Below are 19940 nucleotides of genomic sequence, written 5' to 3' on the forward strand. Positions count from 1 at the left end.
ACCCACCGTCGCTGGACCAGACAGGACTGGCAAAAAGTGCTCTTCACTGACGAGTCACGGTTTTGTCTCACCAGGGGTGATGGTCGGATTCGCAATTATCGTTGAAGGAATGAGCGTTACCGAGGCCTGTACTCTGGAGCGGGATCAATTTGGAGGTGCAGGGTCCGTCATGGTCTGGGGCGGTGTGTCACAGCATCATCGGACTGAGCTTGTTGTCATTGCAGGCAATCTCAACACTGTGCGTTACAGGGAACACATCCTCCTCCCTCATGTGGTACCCTTCCTGCAGGCTCATCCTGACATAACCCTCAAGCATGACAATGCCACCAGCAATACTGCTCCCCCTGTGCGTGATTTCCTGCAAGACAGGAATGTCAGTGTTCTGCCATGGCCAGCGAAGAGCCCGGATCTCAATCCCATTGAGCACGTCTGGGACCTGTTGGATCGGAGGGTGAGGGCTAGGGCCATTACCCAAAGAAATGTCTGGGAACTTGCAGGTGCCTTAGTGGAAGAGTGGGGTAACATCTCACAGCAAGAACTGGCAAATCTGGTGCAATCCATGAGGAGGAGATGCACTGCAGTACTTAATGCAGCTGGTGGCCACACCAGATACTGACTGTTACTTTTGATTTTGACCCCCCCTTTGTTCAGGGACACATTATTCCATTTCTGTTAGTCACATGTCTGTGGAACTTGTTCAGTTTATGTCTCAGTTGTTGAATCTTATTATGTTCATCCAAATATTTACACATGTTACATTTGTTAAAAATAAATGCAGTTGACAGTGAGAGGACGTTTATTTTTTTTGCTGAGTTTAGGTAATTTTTGTAAGGATCTGTAGACCTGTAATTTCTGATAAGATGACATGGCTGGAGAGAGAGGAGATGCGAGGCCATGGAGGTGGTCGAAGTCACAAATTGAATTCCGAATTCTTCTGGATACATGCATTTACATTCAATATGCAAGATGTGAGCGCAAGATACATCTTAGACGCAAGGGTATAGTACATAATGAATTGCATGGCACGCCTTCTCTTTGGTGATCAGAGTAGAATGTTATAATAACCTTGGGGGTTAAAAGACAAACAGCTCAAAGGCAGTGAGACAATTATATTCTTCTGTCTCAAGATTATGTAGTCATCCTGATTTCCGTATACATGCATCATTGCAGACGTTGGCTGAAATGAAACTGATACAACTTTCAGTTGAGCAATGAGAGCAGAGAAATATCTGCTACTATGGGTACAGCTTGAGCCAGTTCAAGGTTGGATTGTCATGAGTTGAGGCCTCTGCTGTGTGATCTGGGGCACAGAGAATGACGGAAAGACCATTTTAAGCTATATGTGTAAATTATGCAGGTCACTCATGATATGATTGCAAACAAAGATATGTAATATGTAAGCATCTGATTGGAGTTGTCCTCCGTTCTCAATAACTCCTTTGATTGATTAGGCTCCACCCTATACGATCTCAACTCTACTCCGTCCCCAGATTACTGTGGCTTTTTAGCTGCAAACTGAAAAAAACATTGCTATTCCTAGTACATGTAATAGAAAGTCAACATTTCCACTTGATTATTTGTAGTGGCAGTTTAGACTCGAAACAGACACGTTTGCCATAGACTGCTGTCACGCCCTTAGAGATCCTTTTTATGTCTCTATTTTGGTTTGGTCAGGGCGTGAGTTGGGGTGGGCATTCTGTTTTGTTCTATGTTTTCTATTTCTGTGTGTTTGGCCGTATGTGGGTCTCAATCAGAGGCAGCTGTCTATCGTTGTCTCTAATTGAGAACCATACTTAGGTAGCCTTTTCCCACCTGTGTTTTGTGGGTAGTTGTTTTCTGTTTTTGTGTCTGCACCAGACAGGACTGTTTCGGTTGTGCTCTTTGTTGAATTGAATGTGTTAGCTAACTTTCAAACTAAACATATCTTAGTAATGCTGTACTTATCCCTTGTAGGTATAAAGCATTTTTTTCAGCAAATTAACAAGATTCAACAACAGACATAAACTGAGTTCCACAGACATGTGACTGACATAAATGGAATAATGTGTCCCTGAACAAAGGGGGTGTCAAAAGTAAAAGTCAGTATCTGGTGTGGCCACCAGCTGCATTAAGTACTGCAGTGCATCTCATCCTCATGGATTGCACCAGATTTGCCCGTTCTTACCCCACTCTTCCAGCAAGGTACCTGCATGTTCCCAGACATTTCTGAGCGGAATGGCCCAAGCCCTCACCCTCTGATCCAACAGGTCCCAGATGTGCTCAAAGGGATTCAGATCTGGGCTCTTCGCTGGCCATGGCAGAACACTGATATTCCTGTCTTGCAGGAAATCACACACAGAACGAGCAGTATGGCTGGTGGTATTGTCATGCTTGAGGGTCATGTCAGGATGAGCCTGCAGGAAGGGTAACACATGAGGGAGGAGGATGTGTTCCCTGTAACGCAGTGTTGAGATTTCCTGCAATGACAACAAGCTCAGTCCGATGATGCTGTGACACACCACCACAGACCATGACGGACCCTCCACCTCCAAATCAATCCCGCTTCAGAGTACAGGCCTCAGTGTAACGCTCATTCCTTCGACGATAAACATGAATCTGACCATCACCCCTGGTGAGACAAAACCAAGACTCGTCAGTGAAGAGCACTTTTTGTCAGTCCTGTCTGGTCCAGCGACGGTGGGTTTGTGCCCATAGGCGGCGTTGTTGCCGGTGAGGTCTGGTGAGGACCTGCCTTACAACAGGCCTACAAGCCCTCAGTCCAGCCTCTCTCAGCCTATTGTGGACAGTCTGAGCACTGATGGAGGGATTGTGCATTCCTGGTGTAACTCGGGCAGTTGTTGTTGCCATCCTGTACCTGTCCCGCAGGTGTGATGTTCGGATGTACCGATCCTGCGCAGCTGTTGTTACACATCTGCAGTACTCATGCCTCCTTGCAGCATGCCTAAGGCACATTCACGCAGATGAGCAGGGACCCTGGGCATCTTTCTTGGTGTTTTTCAGAGTCGGTACAAAGGCCTCTTTAGTGTCCTAAGTTTTCTTAACTGACCTTAATTGCCTACCCTCTGTAAGCTGTTAGTGTCTTAATGACCGTTCCACAGGTGCATGTTCATTAATTGTTTATGGTTCATTGAACAAGCATGGGAAACAGTGTTTAAACCCTTTATAAACAAGATCTGTGAAGTTATTTGGATTTTTACGAGTTTTCTTTGAAAGACAGGGTCCTGAAAAAGGGATGTTTATTGTTTTGCTTTGTTTAGATGATTCACGTGAGCAAATGTACAACCAAAAGTACTAAAATTACTTGATGATCAAGCCCTTTAATGACATTAGGCCACATGAATCCCCAGTCATACAGAAATGTATATGTTGTTTTCCCTGTCCATAGCAGCTGGCTGGACAGAGCCTGGTTTTCCCTGTCCATAGCAGCTGGCTGGACAGAGCCTGGTTTTCCCTGTCCATAGCAGCTGGCTGGACAGAGTCTGGTTTTCCCTGTCCATAGCAGCTGGCTGGACAGAGCCTCGTTTTCCCTGTCCATAGCAGCTGGCTGGACAGAGCCTGGTTTTCCCTGTCCATAGCAGCTGGCTGGACAGAGCCTGGTTTTCCCTGTCCATAGCAGCTGGCTGGACAGAGCCTGGTTTTCCCTGTCCATAGCAGCTGGCTGGACAGAGTCTGGTTTTCCCTGTCCATAGCAGCTGGCTGGACAGAGCCTGGTTTTCCCTGTCCATAGCAGCTAGCTGGACAGAGCCTCGTTTTCCCTGTCCATAGCAGCTGGCTGGACAGAGCCTCGTTTTCCCTGTCCATAGCAACTGGCAGGACAGAGCCTCATCAGGCTGACAGTGAATGTCCTGGTGTCTGTCAGCATTAACCGTGGCGCGAGTTGAGAAGCTGAAAGACTAGAGGCCGACAAAGTGCTGTACCTGCATATACAATAGACTTGGTGCCTCTCACAGTCCTGTTAGCATCAGCCTGTTAAGCACCACTGCAGCACTTTATACCACCGACACAGCCAAGTCCTTCATCCACCAACAACTCACAAAGGGACACATCAGGACGCTACCACAGATGTAGGCACAAACGGAGGCATGCACACACACGGTACTGGCTCCTAACTTGAGTCTAGTTTGGTTTGTCTAAATGACAACTGAAGGTAGCAACCGTTTGTAGCCCTAGGCCACATGTAAACACATTCCACGAGGGCTGAGTGCCTGGGGTTTTTCACTCCTCCCTTGTACTTGATTGATGCATGAAGGTCACTAATTATTAAGGAACTGCCCTCACCTGGTTGTCTACGTCTTAATTAAAAGGAAAAACCAAAAACCTGCAGACAGTCGGCCCTCTGGAGAATGAGTTTGACACCCCTGCCCTGGGCCTATAGGGGCAACAGTGTGTGTGTGTGTGTGTGTGTGTGTGTGTGTGTGTGTGTGTGTGAGAGAGAGAGAACAGTGTGCACATTGTGCAGTGCATGCTAATAATGAAGGTGACCGGAGTAATCAATAGGCCTGGTAGTGTATCATTATCCATCTGTAAATCTGTTGACACCGAAACCCTGCATGGTACAATGAGCCAGAGATGCACTAAATGTTATAATTCAAACTATAAAGGTGCTTAAATGGCATTTACGTGCATTGACCCTCTATTACACCCTGTGCTTTCACATATCCAGTAGCGTCACAGGCCGTATTCACTAAGGGAGTGAACGTTATTAATAAACGTTATAATAAAAGGCTTGCACGGAGAAAATCGGACCTCTAAAATGGCAATGGATGGCCTGCTCTATAAGCAGTGAATACCTCCAGGGCTGTATTTACTAAGCGTGTCAGAATAGGAATGTAAATCTATCAAGGATATAGTTCCACCTGTCCATATAATCATTCATTCATTCTGATCTAAAAAGCAAAACTGTTCCTATATTTATAGATTTTTTTATTTAACCTTTATTTAACTATACCAGCACTCCTACTCTGAGACTCTGAATACGGACTCAGATCTGTCACGAGAAATAGCTTGAGATCAGAATGGACCTGAACAATACTGAACAATAAGACTTCAAAAAAACACCAATATCATGTTTTATTCAATGTTACTATCCATTAGATAGACTTGGCACTGTTTTTAACAATAATTGGCTGTGGGATTTATTGTGGGAAACTTTAGAGGTGCCGATTTGGCTTAAATTGGGGGAAGGGAAATGGAGTGTATTGATTGTGGGGCGGCAGGGTAGCCTAGTGGTTAGAGCGTTGGGCTAGTAACTGGAAGGTTGCAAGTTCAAATCCCCGAGCTGACAAGGTACAAATCTGTCGTTCTGCCCCTGAACAGGCAGTTAACCCACTGTTCCTAGGCCGTCATTGAAAATAAGAATTTGTTCTTAATTAACTGACTTGCCTAGTTAAATAAAGGTAAAATATTAAAAAATTGTAGAGGGATTTATTGTATCTTAAATGACTCCGGGTTACGGTTCAGCTTCCTGTTTGGTCAGAGCTCCATTTGACCAATTAATGTTAGACCTCTCTCACACACATCTGAGATGTACTCTTTGTATATGTGTAGGCCTATGTACATATTCCTCTGCATAGCCAATCACACATTGTTTGGTAAATGTTCATACATACGTAGATCCAGTCCTGCAGCTGCACGTCTGGCTAGCGGCGCTGCTAACACTACGGCTACACTTTGAAGGCTACGCTAATTCTAGTTCTGTAGCTGTGCGTCTGGCTAGTGGCGCTGCTAACACTACGGCTACACTTTGAAGGCTACGCTAATTCTAGTTATGTAGCTGTGCAGCTGGCTAGCTGTGCTAACGCTATGGTACAGCAGCTATCCCCTCCACCAGAGATCTCATTTACATGACGACAGGAGAAATCCCGAATCCCTTGACACATAATTAAAGCAGACGTCAAACCAGGCGGACAAGTTATTTTTAGAAGAAAGAAAATCTATAGAAAAGGGGAGATAGAGAGAGAAAAGACAAAGATACTTTTTTGGTTTTGTCTCTTTACATCTCTCTCCTTGCACGTTGAGAAACTAACAATGCATTTCAGTGAGACGGCAGTCTCCAAACCAAATGCTGTACTGATGGCTAGGGGTAGAATTCACATGTAAAACACAAAGAATTAGGCTAGCAGACTCTTCTCCCAGCTCCATTTTATGAGATCTTCTTCACAAGCAGAGTTAGGGAGCAACATATTACATTTAATCCGTTACATGTAAGAGATTGCAAAAAAACGGCAACTGTAATCCGTTACCAGCAAAAATGTTGTAAATCAGATTACAGACACTTGAAAAACTAGATGATTACTTTGAGGATTACTTTTAAATTCAGAAAGGATGTTTGAAAAAAAGATCTTTGATACTTCTCTGTTTTCTCAATGACATTCAAATCAGAATTGAAAAAGGTTTTTTCCACCTGAGTGAGTCTGACCACAAGTCAGAGACCACTATCACGACACACCACATGTATTTGATGGATCATAGGAACAGGCTTTTGTAGGCTACAGTCCAAGCTATGTCTTCCAATGGTGTGACTGCTGTCGGCATCCAAAGATCATCCAACTTGAATAAACGCTTGGCGGTAAGGATGACAGTAGTGGTGTAGTCTACAGCGATATGGATATCATGTATTATTGATATCTACAAAGCACATTGATGTGAATCACACTGCTGCCCTCACATTTAGCTATTTGCGCCTGACGGATTGTGGTTGTTGTGGATGGCTTGTTCACAAATCAAAATGTATATTTGAACTCAATAATGGTTCAAATCAAGAAGTTTAAGCTGCCTATTAATCATTGTTTTTGAAACCAGTGGACACCCAGAAAAAAATGCCTATTGCAACAGCTGCATAGTGTGGATCCCAGCCTATAGAATAAAAGTAGAGCTTTTATGACTCAATCTAATTCATGCTGATAAAAAAAATATATCCATAGAGCTAATGCTCAAACACTTTCGATTGCCCCTTTTTAAGTCTATCTGTAGTTCCTACATCCGTTTTTGGATTTATAAATTCTATAATATATATATCATTTAATGGTATTATTATTATATGTAGTAGAAAGTGATGGGTTAGAAGAAGCCTACATAACCAACCCATAAAGTAAAATATAACATCCATATACGGCCAGCTATATAAACTTTAACATTGATTTATCCTGCAATAGATGTCGTTCAATTGGTAGCATATATTGTCTTCTTCTAATACCTCTTAAGGGGAAAGTAATCTAAAAGTAACTGAATGTAATCAGATTACGTTACTGAGTTTGGGTAATCCAAAAGTGACATTACTGCTTGGCGGTAAGGATGACAGTAGTGGTGTAACTAGTAACAGACAGGTAACTAGTAACAGATTACATTTAAAAAGTAACCTACCCTACCCTGTTCACAAGGTAATAACGGAGGGGACAATATGACTAATTACCCTCACAGTGACCTCGATCTGTTTCCCAACCCTTCCCCTGAAGAGAAAAATGTATGTCAGCCAGCTCATCTCAAAAGGAAAAGAGTGACAGACAGGGTATACATAACTGGTATCGTAGTGTCTGTCAGACTGTGTGGATGTGACGACTAATGAGGAATTCTATTTTGGTATGCAGATATTTTGCCACTAATCATTTGGACCAATCACGATTCACAGGTGTTCATATCTTTCAAATTTTCGAAATGGGAGGGGAGACATTTGGCCCATAGACTTGCCCGTAACTTGCAACCAGAGAGGAGGGATGCTACCGCTCTGTTTCCACTCTTCCTTCTAGGAAGTTTTAGAACACGTCTTCGCACAGAACTAAATCCAGCATCTGACGCAATTACGCAAGGTTTTTGTTCTGGGTTTCCGAGATTAGGAACTCAGAAATGTCTGTTACTCATACCCAAGACACTCTGGGACTTACAATATATCGGCGTCATCTCCAATTATTCATCTAAGGTTGGTGTCAATTCTATTTCAAGTTTTTTTTTAAATGAAAAGTTCAATTCCCATTTGCCTCATTCAAAAGCAATATCAGTTCACTTCATGAATTGACTAAATTCAAATGGAACCCAACCCTGTGCCTCAGACATGTTTACCTTGACTTACAGATCTGAAACAGGTGTTTCCAAATCTATCGATACCATCATCACCTTGGAGTGTGTGACTACTGACACACTACAGAATTATCTGGTAAGGAGACTGACCCTAAGTAACCAAAAATGACATAGCACTTCATAGATTTAAAATGACAGCAATAATACACTGAGGGTACAAAACATTAGGAACACCTTCCTAATATTGAGCTGCCCCCCCCTTTTGCCCTCAGAACAGCCTCAATTTGTCAGGGCGTGGACGCTACAAGGTGTCGAAACCATTCCACAGGGATGCTGGCCCATGTTGACTCCAATGCTTCCCACAGATGTGTCAAATTGGCTGGATGTCCTTTGGGTGGTGGACCATTCTTGACACACACAGGAAACTGTTGAGCGTGAAAACTCAGCAGTGTGGCAGTGATTGACACAAATCTGTGTGCCTGGCACCTACTACCGTACCCCTTTCAAAGTCACTTAAATATTTTGTCTTGCTCATTCACCCTCTGAATGGCACATGTACACAATTCATGTCTCAATTGTCTCAAGGCTTAAAAATCCTTCTTTAACCTGTCTCCTCCCCTTCATCTACACTGATTGAAGTGGATTTAACAAGTGACATCAATAAGGGATCATAGCTTTCACCTGGTCAGTCTGTCATAGAAAGAGCATGTAATGTTTTGTAAACTCCGCCTATATTTCCTATTACTGCAGCAGTCAGTCATAATCCCCCTTAATTAAGGAAAAAACATGCATTTGTGAAGTGTTCCAAAAACACATGTTTAATGTGATCAGATAATCTTATATGAAGTTCATTTGATAACATGTGACAACATATAAACAACATGTGATAACATGGAACTACACATGTGAAAACATGATCACATGTAAAGTGTTCCAAAAACACAAGTCATGTGATTTTCCACAAGTGAAATCATGTGGTTTTTCTGCAAGGGATTTGCCTGTGACTCAATGATTTAACACTCATGGATAAATGGGTTTAATTTCATCATTTAATAATGTGTGAGGAGGGTAGGAGGGACGGGGCTAATATGTTTCTCTTTGGAGGATATTTTCTTTCTATTCAAAGAGAATCCTCCCTTTCCTTGCATCCCCTTGTTATCTCTTGGTGAGCAGCTTCTTGTCGTAAAGGTGGAGACTCAGAGAACCGTAAAAACCAGAGGGGTCTTTATTTAGTGTGACGCGCACACACACACACACACACACACACAGAAGACGGAGTCACATATTAGAACCAACAACCCACCCTTATAACTGAATATGGCTCTGCCATAAGATGAATAAATGCCAGCAGGTTTGTGGTCATTCAAATGGAGCCTGACTTCCAGTAATATAAACTGGTCAACAGGTTGAACTCATATCTAGACACACACATCTAGTAAAATAAGCCAATATAACAGGTGGCGCTCTGGGTAGTCAGGAAAAGACTGAGAAAAGGCGGTGTTGGGTTTCTGGAGGGGTAAGTATTAGGACAGTAGGTGCCGTCATTAGCCAAACATAACTTAAATGGTCAGACAGGAAAAGAAACGCTCTGACATTTCAATAATTTAATGGCTGGTTCAAATGGCTCACTGGGCTTAGACTACTAGGTCATGGTGCTAGCAGGGGCAACAACAGGGATGTGGGGTAAAGCATGGTGCTAGCAGGGGCAACACCAGGGATGTGGGGTAAAGCATGGTGCTAGCAGGGCAACACCAGGGATGTGGGGTAAAGCATGGTGTTGGCAGGGGCAACAACAGGGATGTGGGGTAAAGCATGGTGCTAGCAGGGGCAACACCAGGGATGTGGGGTAAAGCATGGTGCTAGCAGGGGCAACACCAGGGATGTGGGGTAAAGCATGGTGCTAGCAGGGGCAACAACAGGGATGTGGGGTAAAGCATGGTGCTAGCAGGTGTGGGGTAAAGCATGGTGCAGGGGCAACACCAGGGATGTGGGGTAAAGCATGGTGTTGGCAGGGGCAACACCAGGGATGTGGGGTAAAGCATGGTGTTGGCAGGGGCACACCAGGGATGTGGGGTAAAGCATGGTGTTGGCAGGGGCAACACCAGGGATGTGGGGTAAAGCATGGTGTTGGCAGGGGCACACCAGGGATGTGGGGTAAATCATGGTGTTGGCAGGGGCAACACCAGGGATGTGGGGTAAAGCATGGTGTTGGCAGGGGCAACACCAGGGATGTGTTTAAAGCATGGTGTTGGCAGGGGCACACCAGGGATGTGGGGTAAAGCATGGTGCTAGCAGGGGCAACACCAGGGATGTGTGTTAAAGCATGCAGGGGCAGGGATGAGCATGGTGCTAGCAGGGGCAACACCAGGGATGTGGGGTAAAGCATGGTGCACAGGGGCACACCAGGGATGTGTGTTAAAGCATGGTGTTGGCAGGGGCACACCAGGGATGTGGGGTACATGGTGCTAGCAGGGGCAACATGTCATGGTGCAAACACCAGGGATGTGTTGCATGGTGTTGGCAGGGGCACACCAGGGATGTGGGGTAAAGCATGGTGCAGCAGGGGCACACCAGGGATGTGTGTTAAAGCATGGTGTTGGCAGGGGCACACCAGGGATGTGGGGTAAAGCATGGTGCTAGCAGGGGCAACACCAGGGATGTGGGGTAAAGCATGGTGCTAGCAGGGGCACACCAGGGATGTGTGTTAAAGCATGGTGTTGGCAGGGGCACACCAGGGATGAAAGCATGGTGCTAGCAGGGCAACACCAGGGATGTGTGTTAAAGCATGGTGCTAGCAGGGCAACACCAGGGATGTGGGGTAAAGCATGGTGCTAAGAGGGGCAACACCAGGGATGTGGGGTAAAGCATGGTGCTAGCAGGGGCACACCAGGGATGTGGGGTAAAGCATGGTGCTAGCAGGGGCAACACCAGGGATGTGGGGTAAAGCATGGTGCTAGCAGGGGCAACACCAGGGATGTTGTTCATGGTGTTGGCAGGGGCACACCAGGGATGTGGTGTAAATCATGGTGTTGGCAGGGGCAACACCAGGGATGTGGGGTAAATCATGGTGTTGGCAGGGGCACACCAGGGATGTGGGGTAAATCATGGTGTTGGCAGGGGCAACACCAGGGATGTGGGGTAAAGCATGGTGTTGGCAGGGGCACACCAGGGATGTGGGGTAAAAGCTATAAAAAGCTAAATTACCAATATATTGTCAGACCTGACTGACCTCGTCCAAATTTTAGAAGACATTGATGAGTTCATAGAGCAGGCAGGAGAGCAGGTCGATGACGAACACCCACCACACACACACACACACACTACTGACCTCATCCACATTCTCAAATGCGTTGATGACGTCGTAAGGCAGGCAGGAGAGCAGGTCGATGACGAACCAGGTCTTCAGGTAATTCATCCTGATGAGCTTGGGGTCAGAGATGACCTCTCCGGCCGGGCCCACAAAGGTAGTGTGGAAGTTGAGCACGATGTCCACCAGGAAGATAACGTCTACAATGCTGTCCACCACCAACCACGTCACGTTGTTCTGCTTGGTCTGGAAGAGGAGAGGAGAGAATCTTTGGTATAGTAGGGGAGAGAATCTTTGGTGTTGTAGGTGAGAGAATCTTTGGTATAGTATCGGAGAGAATCTTTGGTATAGTATCGGAGAGAATCTTTGGTATAGTATCGGAGAGAATCTTAGTAGAGCAGAGAGAATCTTAGTAGAGCAGAGAGAATCTTAGTAGAGCAGAGAGAATCTTAGTAGAGCAGAGAGAATCTTAGTAGAGCAGAGAGAATCTTAGTAGAGCAGAGAGAATCTTAGTAGAGCAGAGAGAATCTTAGTAGAGCAGAGAGAATCTTAGTAGAGCAGAGAGAATCTTCTTAGAGCAGGGAGAATCTTCGTAGAGCAGGGAGAATCTTAGTAGAGGTGGGAGAATCTTAGTAGAGCAGAGAGAATCTTAGTAGAGCAGAGAATCTGTGTTACAGTAGGGGAAAGAATCCACTATACAGCCGAGATTATTACATTTATAATAAATTATTACATCTATATTGTATCCCTAAGGACAGGATCTTTATTTTTGTAGAGAAGAGACAGTTATAACATAACATAAAATAGAGTGGTTGATGTCACAAGCCTGCATAGCTCTAGAATGTGTTGATAATATACTGTTTGTTATGGTTGAGTTTGGTCAAGTCCCAAATGGCACCCTAGATAGGATAATGCACTATATTTCTTGCGCTGGTCTTTTCCAACAAGCACTGACTTTGCTGATAGCTTCTTTATTGAGGAAAAATGTACTTACTACGACTGTGACATGTGGTTGTCTCACATAGCTATATTAATTAAGATGAATGCACTAACTGTAAGTTGGTCTGGATAAGAGCATCTGCTAAATGACAAAAATGTAAATAATGGCAGCCATCTTGGTCAGGGATAAATGATATGTAATTCAATTCAAAGGTTCAGACCTTGAAGGAGACGTTGTAAGGAACCATGATGGCGGTGTAGAAAGTCAGGATGAGGATGACCCAGTCCCAGGTGGTCTTGAAGGCGCAGTAGTGGAGGATGATGTGGGGCGGCGTCTTGGGAGTCTCCTGCTTGTACTGGGGGAGGATGTCTGAGCCCAGCTGGAGGACCTGCAGATTGTATATCTTTGATGAGTTTGATTGAATAAAATCAAAGAAGGGTTTGGGGTAAACAGAGAGGTTACAGTTCACTTAAAGGTTGCTTACAGATTGTTACATCCATATATGGTGTGTGGGAGAAAAGTGTGTGTGTATGTGTGCTCGCGAGTGTGTATATGAGTGTACATGTGTCATTTCAGTGCATCTCTGTAATCACAAAGGACAGAGACAAATGAATACACAGCACAGGTGGCACATGCCTCACCCATGCCTCACCCATAGCCAAACGGAATGGCAACAAGCTCACACACATCTTCCCCCATACACACGCATGGCTTAGCTTTATGAGAGTAGAGTTATAAACATTCACAACAGACATAAATACAGACGCATGCCTTAGCTTTATGAGAGTAGAGATATAAACATTCCCAACAGACAGAACTATGAGTGTACCTCAGCTAGGCGGGAGTGCTTGTGAACGTTCTCTCCCTTGTGTACAGTAGGCTGTAGCTGCTGTAACACTCCTCTACTGCTGGTCAGAGCACGAGTTAGCCGAGCGAACTTCCCCCAACCTGAGGCAACAAAAAAAACATGTTTTGGGGTTAGCAGTCTGTGTGAAGATAATGAGAGTGCTAATTGTTTTACAAAAGATGATAAAGATTGAACTTATTAATTAGTCAGAGTGATATTACTAATGAAACAATGTGTTTCGATAAAAAGCAACACCCTGATAAAGGCTTTAGACAAAACGTTTTTTTTAATACTAATGTTATGATATTTTATTGTAAAACACACACACACACACACACAGACTACCCTAAAAAGCTTTGTATAATAAAGACTGATTTGTATAATCTATAGGGGACTATCCCAGGAAGGTACAGTAGGATCACATCCTCTGCTGCCACTCAAACTGTCACTCACCTTTCGAGGTTTCGTCTTCTATTGGCTGTTTAAAGGCTGTGATGTCACTGAAGGTGCACAGAAACAGCACCACTTTTTCCTGTTCGTTTCGTATAGGGGCTATCTTCACAAAGAACCATACCGGTGTTCCTGAGACAAGAGAACATACACTGGTGAATAAACACAGATTCATCTACAGCAGTATTTGTTTGATACAAATCGATCAAATGGGGAACACAACCATGAACAGTAACATATTTGGGGAGTTATAATTGGGCCTGTATTCACAAAGCATGTCAGTGTAGGAGTGCTGATCTAGGATCAGGTCCCCCCTGATTCATTATGATCTACAGGACAAATTGGATCCTAACTCAGCACTCCACTTGTGACGCTTTGTGGATGCGGCCCCTGATCGCCAGCGTCCGTGCGGTTCCATGCGGCGTTGGAACATCATTGTACATATTCATAAGAAATGGCTGAATACATTTGCATTATGAGGCTTTAAAAAATATATATATTCAATTGGTACTTACTGTTCTTTTTATACATGAGTATTTCAAACGAATTCATCTCGTAGTTTTCAAACGTTAGCCGTACTTTCTGGCTAGTATCTTTGTCTGTGAGCTCCCCGTACATGAAGCTAGGAAACACAAAACAATGGGTTTATTTTTATGACAAAAAAAAACATTAAAACTCAAGTACGTAGAGGGTGTGTTAAGTGTAATTACCAGTTTTTCATATGATTGCACAAACAATGTCATTATCTGAATTCTCTGTCCTTTTCACTTCTCTCTCATTCCCTCGCTCTGACTCTTAACTGTCTATTTCTCTCGCCCCCCCACCCCGGGAGTATTCATTGCCTAAACGTTCTGCCTACCTTACAGGCCTGTCCCTGTGGGCCGAATGGGCTGATGCTTGTAGATGCTAACAGAGATGACACCATCAGGGGACTCTTCCAAGACACACACACACACACACACTTCTGTCCCTCGGCCTCACAGTGACTCAACATCAGCGAGTCAAATCCCAGATCCCATCACAGATTACACCCGTGTGGGCAGAGAGGTGTGGCAGGCAGATTGTCTTGTTTCTCACCTAAGGAAGTGTTTGTAGACACCGGCCTAGTAGATCTGTTCAAGCCCATCTGATTCAACTAGTCAAGGGCTTGATGATTAAACAACTAATGTGTTGGTTCATTAGCTAGACTCAGGTGTGCTAGAGGTGGAATTGATCATGTGAAAGGCCTGGTGGTCCCAGAGGTGCTGCCGCCATAGAATGTTAGAATGCTCCAGCAGCACAGTGGTGGCATACTGATCATGATGCTACACAGTGGGCTAGAGGTTCTTTCCAAGAAAGGTATGAGAAAGATCAGCCAGCCAACTGTCAGCTCTGTAGCAACACACACACACTTTATTTAACCTTTAAGCAGGGAGTCAGGCTGAGACCAAGGTCTCTTTATCAGATGAGCCCTGCACGAACACATCAATAAACATCATTTACACTACACATATCTACACATCAATTACACTATACATATCTAAAAATTATTTTGAGTTACTGGCCTCAGAAATTGCAGCCCAAATAAAGGCTTCACAGAGTTCAAGTAACTCTGTTTAACACTTTTTTGGTTACTACATGATTCCATATGTGTTATTTCATAGTTTTGATGTCTTCACTATTATTCTGCAATGTAGAAAATAGTAAAAAATTAAGAAAAATCCTTGAACGAGTAGATGTGTCCAAACTTTTGACTGGTACTGTATATATATATATACACACACACACACACACACTCTCTCTCTCTAACTCTCTCTGGTTTAACACACTCTGGTTTCACACCACTGATTGCAGTTCTCGAGGTATGGTCTGTTCCAGTGTGTCTATAAATAAGTCTGGAGTTCAGTTAGCTTTGAATTGTGAATGACAGGGTCATTCTAATGAGACTATTTTGGGGGCTGCTCGAGAGGAGTGAAGACGCAACGGCTCCCAAAGACTAGTCTCTTCTTCTGACATTACTCCTGACAGGAACATATCTTGACACACCATGCACCGACAGTCTGGGTTGTGTTCATTAGGGCACAATGCAGCAAAATGTTTTGCAAAAGAAGATTAAGACAAGCATTTCTTATTGGACAATAACTGCTAGGGTGCAACATCTCCCTAAGACTGTCGGCTTCATCTGACATCACTCCTGACAGGAACATGTCGCGACACATCACGCGCTAGGATCGGTGCCGTTCCCTTCAGACGGAGGTTCTTCTCAGCTAGAATTGCCAGACAAAGGTTACCGTAAGGTTCCCGAAATGTTGTGTTTGATTCCCCACTATATGGTCGACCCAAACAACAATGTGTTGGCTCAGATGTTTTATCATGTTGTCCTTCCCAACACAGTCTGAGAATCTATGGTGATGCGTCACCAGGCCCGCCCAGTACAGTTCGGCTCAGTACTATGAAAAGTGTATTGGTGTCAAGTTATCAGTTGTTTTTATATGGAAGATGTGCTCATTGTTCTCACAACTTTAGTTTGAACTTAAAGAACAGAGAATAGTACCTTAAATAAGGAATATAATACCTTTATCCCAGCAATTGTAAAATGCGTAAGAAGAGCTTTAAAAACACCCATGCTTTTTCACACAACAACTAATCTGGCTTTGTTAGGAGCTGAGCAAGCAGAGCTTGCTGACATTGAACAAGTCACCTTCGGAGAGTCTGAATAGGGGTTTGTTTCTTATTTTTTGCTGACTGGGATTAGCTGTAGAGTATGGGCTTTAGTTTGGCAAGGAAAGGTGATTCTCTTGTTTTACTCAATTTTTCTTTTCAATGTAAATTTTTCTGCATAATTATATAATCCTGTTGGGCTGAAGTAAAAGAGGTTATCAACGAAGCAAAGAATCTGGTATTTGAATATACATTATCTGAAAATAATTCTGCATGTAGGAACGATGGAGTAAAATGAGCTGAAGAAGAAGAACCCAACAACAAGTACAAGAAAGCTAACTCTGGCACTACTGCACCTCAGTGTTTTCTGAGATGTAGGCGCTTATTGTTCAGTGTTGCTGTTAAATAAATCTACAAAACAGATGGAAGGCAGTTTACTGTACCTGCATGTGCTGCTCTTCTGCATGACTTCTGCCCTGTGGTACCCCGACAGCTTGCAGAAGCCATCGTTGCTATAGACGATGGGCCAGTCCACGATCTGAGCATTCCCAAGAACAAAATTGGTATCTGTCAAAGATGAGGGGGAACAGAGTAGAAGGTAAGGCTCACTCGTTTGAGATTGCTCAAAGTTATCAACAACACATTACGTGGGGTGGGGAAAAAGAGTGGAGGCGGGCAGGATTGGGACCAATTACATTTCAGTACAGTCATGATGAGGAACTGAATTGAATTCAGAATTTGGAAAGAAAATCCAAATGCATGAATTGAATTTCAGTGAGTTCCAAAAAAACTGAAGTGAAATGGTGTTGACACCAATCCAGGGTCGGCATCGACAGGCGACAGCACAGTCATATCGCACGATGGAAGCCACTACAGTACAGTGTGAAAACAGAGCAGCAGAATAATCCTTCACATACGGCTACTGTACTCAGTCTCAGACCATCCTTACCCTTAATGCTGAGTAAGTAAGCACTGCATGTGGGGAGGGTTAGTTTCAGTTAGGCTGGAAGGGGTATACATAAGACTGTCATAATGCCTACGTAAGCATGACATAATGCCTGCATAAGCATGACATAATGCCTACATATGCATGACACCTGGGGCTTCATTTTGACCGAACAAAAATGTGCAGATTGTGTTAGAGAAGTCACTCCCAACACTGGAGACAACAGCATTTATTTCAAAACCACTCATTGTACCTATGAGAAAGTAGACAATCCACACAGGGTTTAAATCAAAGAGTGTAGATTTGTTTTGAAATAGATAGCTATGATGCTGAGTATGTAAAGTGATACCATTTTTAGCACTGTCAAAATCCCACTCCAAGTGTTCCTGGTACAGTACATGTACAATTGATGATTTCTCACAGAGAACATTAACTTCTCAGAGGTTTAAAGTAAACTTAAACATCAACAGGTTAACAAATACTACCAGGTGATTATAAAATATGATCGTTTGTTGTTTCTTTCCCTTATGTAATGTAATACCCCTTCAGATATACAGAAAGGCATAGAAACGCCTGTCTGTCCCAGCCAACAGACTCACTGAAGCTTACCACAGCACACTTCTATGCTGACAATGGCGATTCTATGCCGCTAGATAGCACATGTATAATATCACATTTGTATGAATTTGTGATTTTGGGCAGGAAGGAAAAGCAAGCTCTAAAAAAACAATACAAGAGTCAATGTGATGAGGATCAAATAGGCTTTTGATCCATTCACAAATGACTGACATAGGAGCTACTCAGACAGCTACAGAGCTAGGAAATAGGAAAGTCTGCACCTAAAGCTTCAACCATTGACCGTATTACCTAACTGGAGTCAACAGGACTCATGCACAGGACTGGCCACACACACACACACACACACACAGTTCATTTGCTGTGTTCCAGAGTAGATAGACTGGCAACTCTAAGGATACTTCTGACAAAGGATTATAGAAAACTTCCAAATCTTAGGGATGGTTTCCACCAAATATAAAATCCAGATTGAACCCTTTTTGCTGACTGCAGAACACAAAGGAAGAAAGACTGAGTCCGAGTTATACTGTACATTCACACCACTGTGCAGTTACATCCCTGTCCCAATATGAGTTGGGTGTAATACCTATGAACAACACTGATCTCTGTTATTCTGCATGTTCAAAGGGAAACTTAACTTCACTCCAATCCTCTGAAGCAACACACACACACACACACACACACACACTTGTGCGCACGCTCTCGCTCATCACAAACACCCTCTTGAAAGTAGGTTAGAATCCAGGGGGGGAAATGGGAAGAGGAGAATAATTATCGTAGCAGTGTATGTCGAGACTCAAGATTTCATTCCATGCAGCTTTTAAAAGACATGCTACTGTAAATTCCTCCAGGTACTCTGGGCCTTGTATTGTTGCTGGGCAGGATTTAACATTTCTGAAGGCAAAATAGCATTACCATGAGAAAACATGTTTACACAATAGTACCCAAATGAGTTTATATTTGTTCCATACCGTAAACATGGTGTTGTCTGTCTCATTTATGAAACTGCTGTGCTGGCAGTTTGTATCGAATAGTATAGCTTCTGTATTGATCACTAAGACAATATAGCACAGTGTGTGTGTGTGTGTGTGTGTGCTTCAGCTCTGTCTCCTTGTCGTTAACTTCCGGGAGGTTTCTGGCCTGTCAGCTCTGAGATTAGGGGACTGACAGACACAGGTACATGCCTGACAGACTACAGGGAAATCTCTCTCTTTGTTGATTCCTCCACTATTGCACAATATGTTGTTTACATTGTTGTTATAAAAAAGCACAATTGAATCTGCCAGTACATAGTCAACCTGGCATCCATTAAAAGGGGCATGCTACAGTAGCATACTAAATAACAAAATTATGCCATGTCTGTGGTGTCAAAAAGTCACACGGAATCAACATGGAATGGCAACGAAACACAAACGAAATGTACTACTCAACAATAGAAAATACACAAACTATCTTACCAAACTACAAACTTCCCCAAGATAAATGAAGACAAACACTAACATAACTGACACAAGCACAACTACAGCGCTATGAAGAAGAACGTTCCATGCCAACGTTATTTTACAATGTTTTTTAAAACAACAGTAGGATGTCGTCGCTGATAGGTAGCTAAACATCCGTCATCTATGCCCCAACAAAGAACAAGGGTCCTAGGAACTGAATTAACAGTCACAAACAGTTACAAGCACAGAACGTCTCCGAAACTTTAACTGGGTAGTGTCTATGAACCAAAATGAGTAGAAGTTAAGGATGTTAAATGAAAAGAGAACAGGTGGCAATAAGAAGCAGGTGTCTGTCCCCAGGCCAGGGTTTTAAGCCTATGTCATAGACTTGGATTCATTTGCTTTGCAAATGAACAGCAATTGGTACAGAACAACAGACATAGTACATGGAGTTAATAGACGGTGAGATTAGGGGGAAAACATGAGCAGCAGCACTACAAAACATGGCTTGGGTTTATACCTGTCTGTCTATGTGATAATGTCCATACTGAAAAGTTGAAAAGAAAAATGGTTAAAGTAACAGTGACAAACTTATTTCAAACAAACTGGTACGTTTCATTTGAGTGATTTTTGCAATGCTTTTTCCACAACCAACATTTCACACGTCAACATATTGAGTTACACACGTTATTTGAGCTCTTGAACTAAAAAGGAGTAGTTGTGTGACTTTGCAAAATCACAATGAACTAGCTACACAACTTGGGTTATGGCCCGGTCTC

General features: G+C 43.4%; 1 protein-coding gene across 1 annotated transcript in view; it reads right to left on the reverse strand.

Moving 5' to 3' along the window:
• LOC112253175 (potassium voltage-gated channel subfamily H member 1) overlaps positions 1-19940 on the reverse strand; it is an 85318-nt gene that overhangs the window by 62945 nt on the left and 2433 nt on the right. The window contains exons 2-7 of the mRNA XM_024425169.2: positions 16641-16764; positions 14073-14179; positions 13561-13689; positions 13090-13208; positions 12481-12648; positions 11342-11566 (exon numbers count right to left, since the gene is read on the reverse strand). Of these exons, the coding sequence (XP_024280937.2) occupies positions 11342-11566; positions 12481-12648; positions 13090-13208; positions 13561-13689; positions 14073-14179; positions 16641-16764 (872 nt within the window). The remainder of the gene's footprint in view (positions 1-11341; positions 11567-12480; positions 12649-13089; positions 13209-13560; positions 13690-14072; positions 14180-16640; positions 16765-19940) is intronic.

Source organism: Oncorhynchus tshawytscha, linkage group LG16 (genome assembly GCF_018296145.1).
Source record: "Oncorhynchus tshawytscha isolate Ot180627B linkage group LG16, Otsh_v2.0, whole genome shotgun sequence".
NCBI classification, from domain to species: Eukaryota; Metazoa; Chordata; class Actinopteri; order Salmoniformes; family Salmonidae; genus Oncorhynchus; species Oncorhynchus tshawytscha.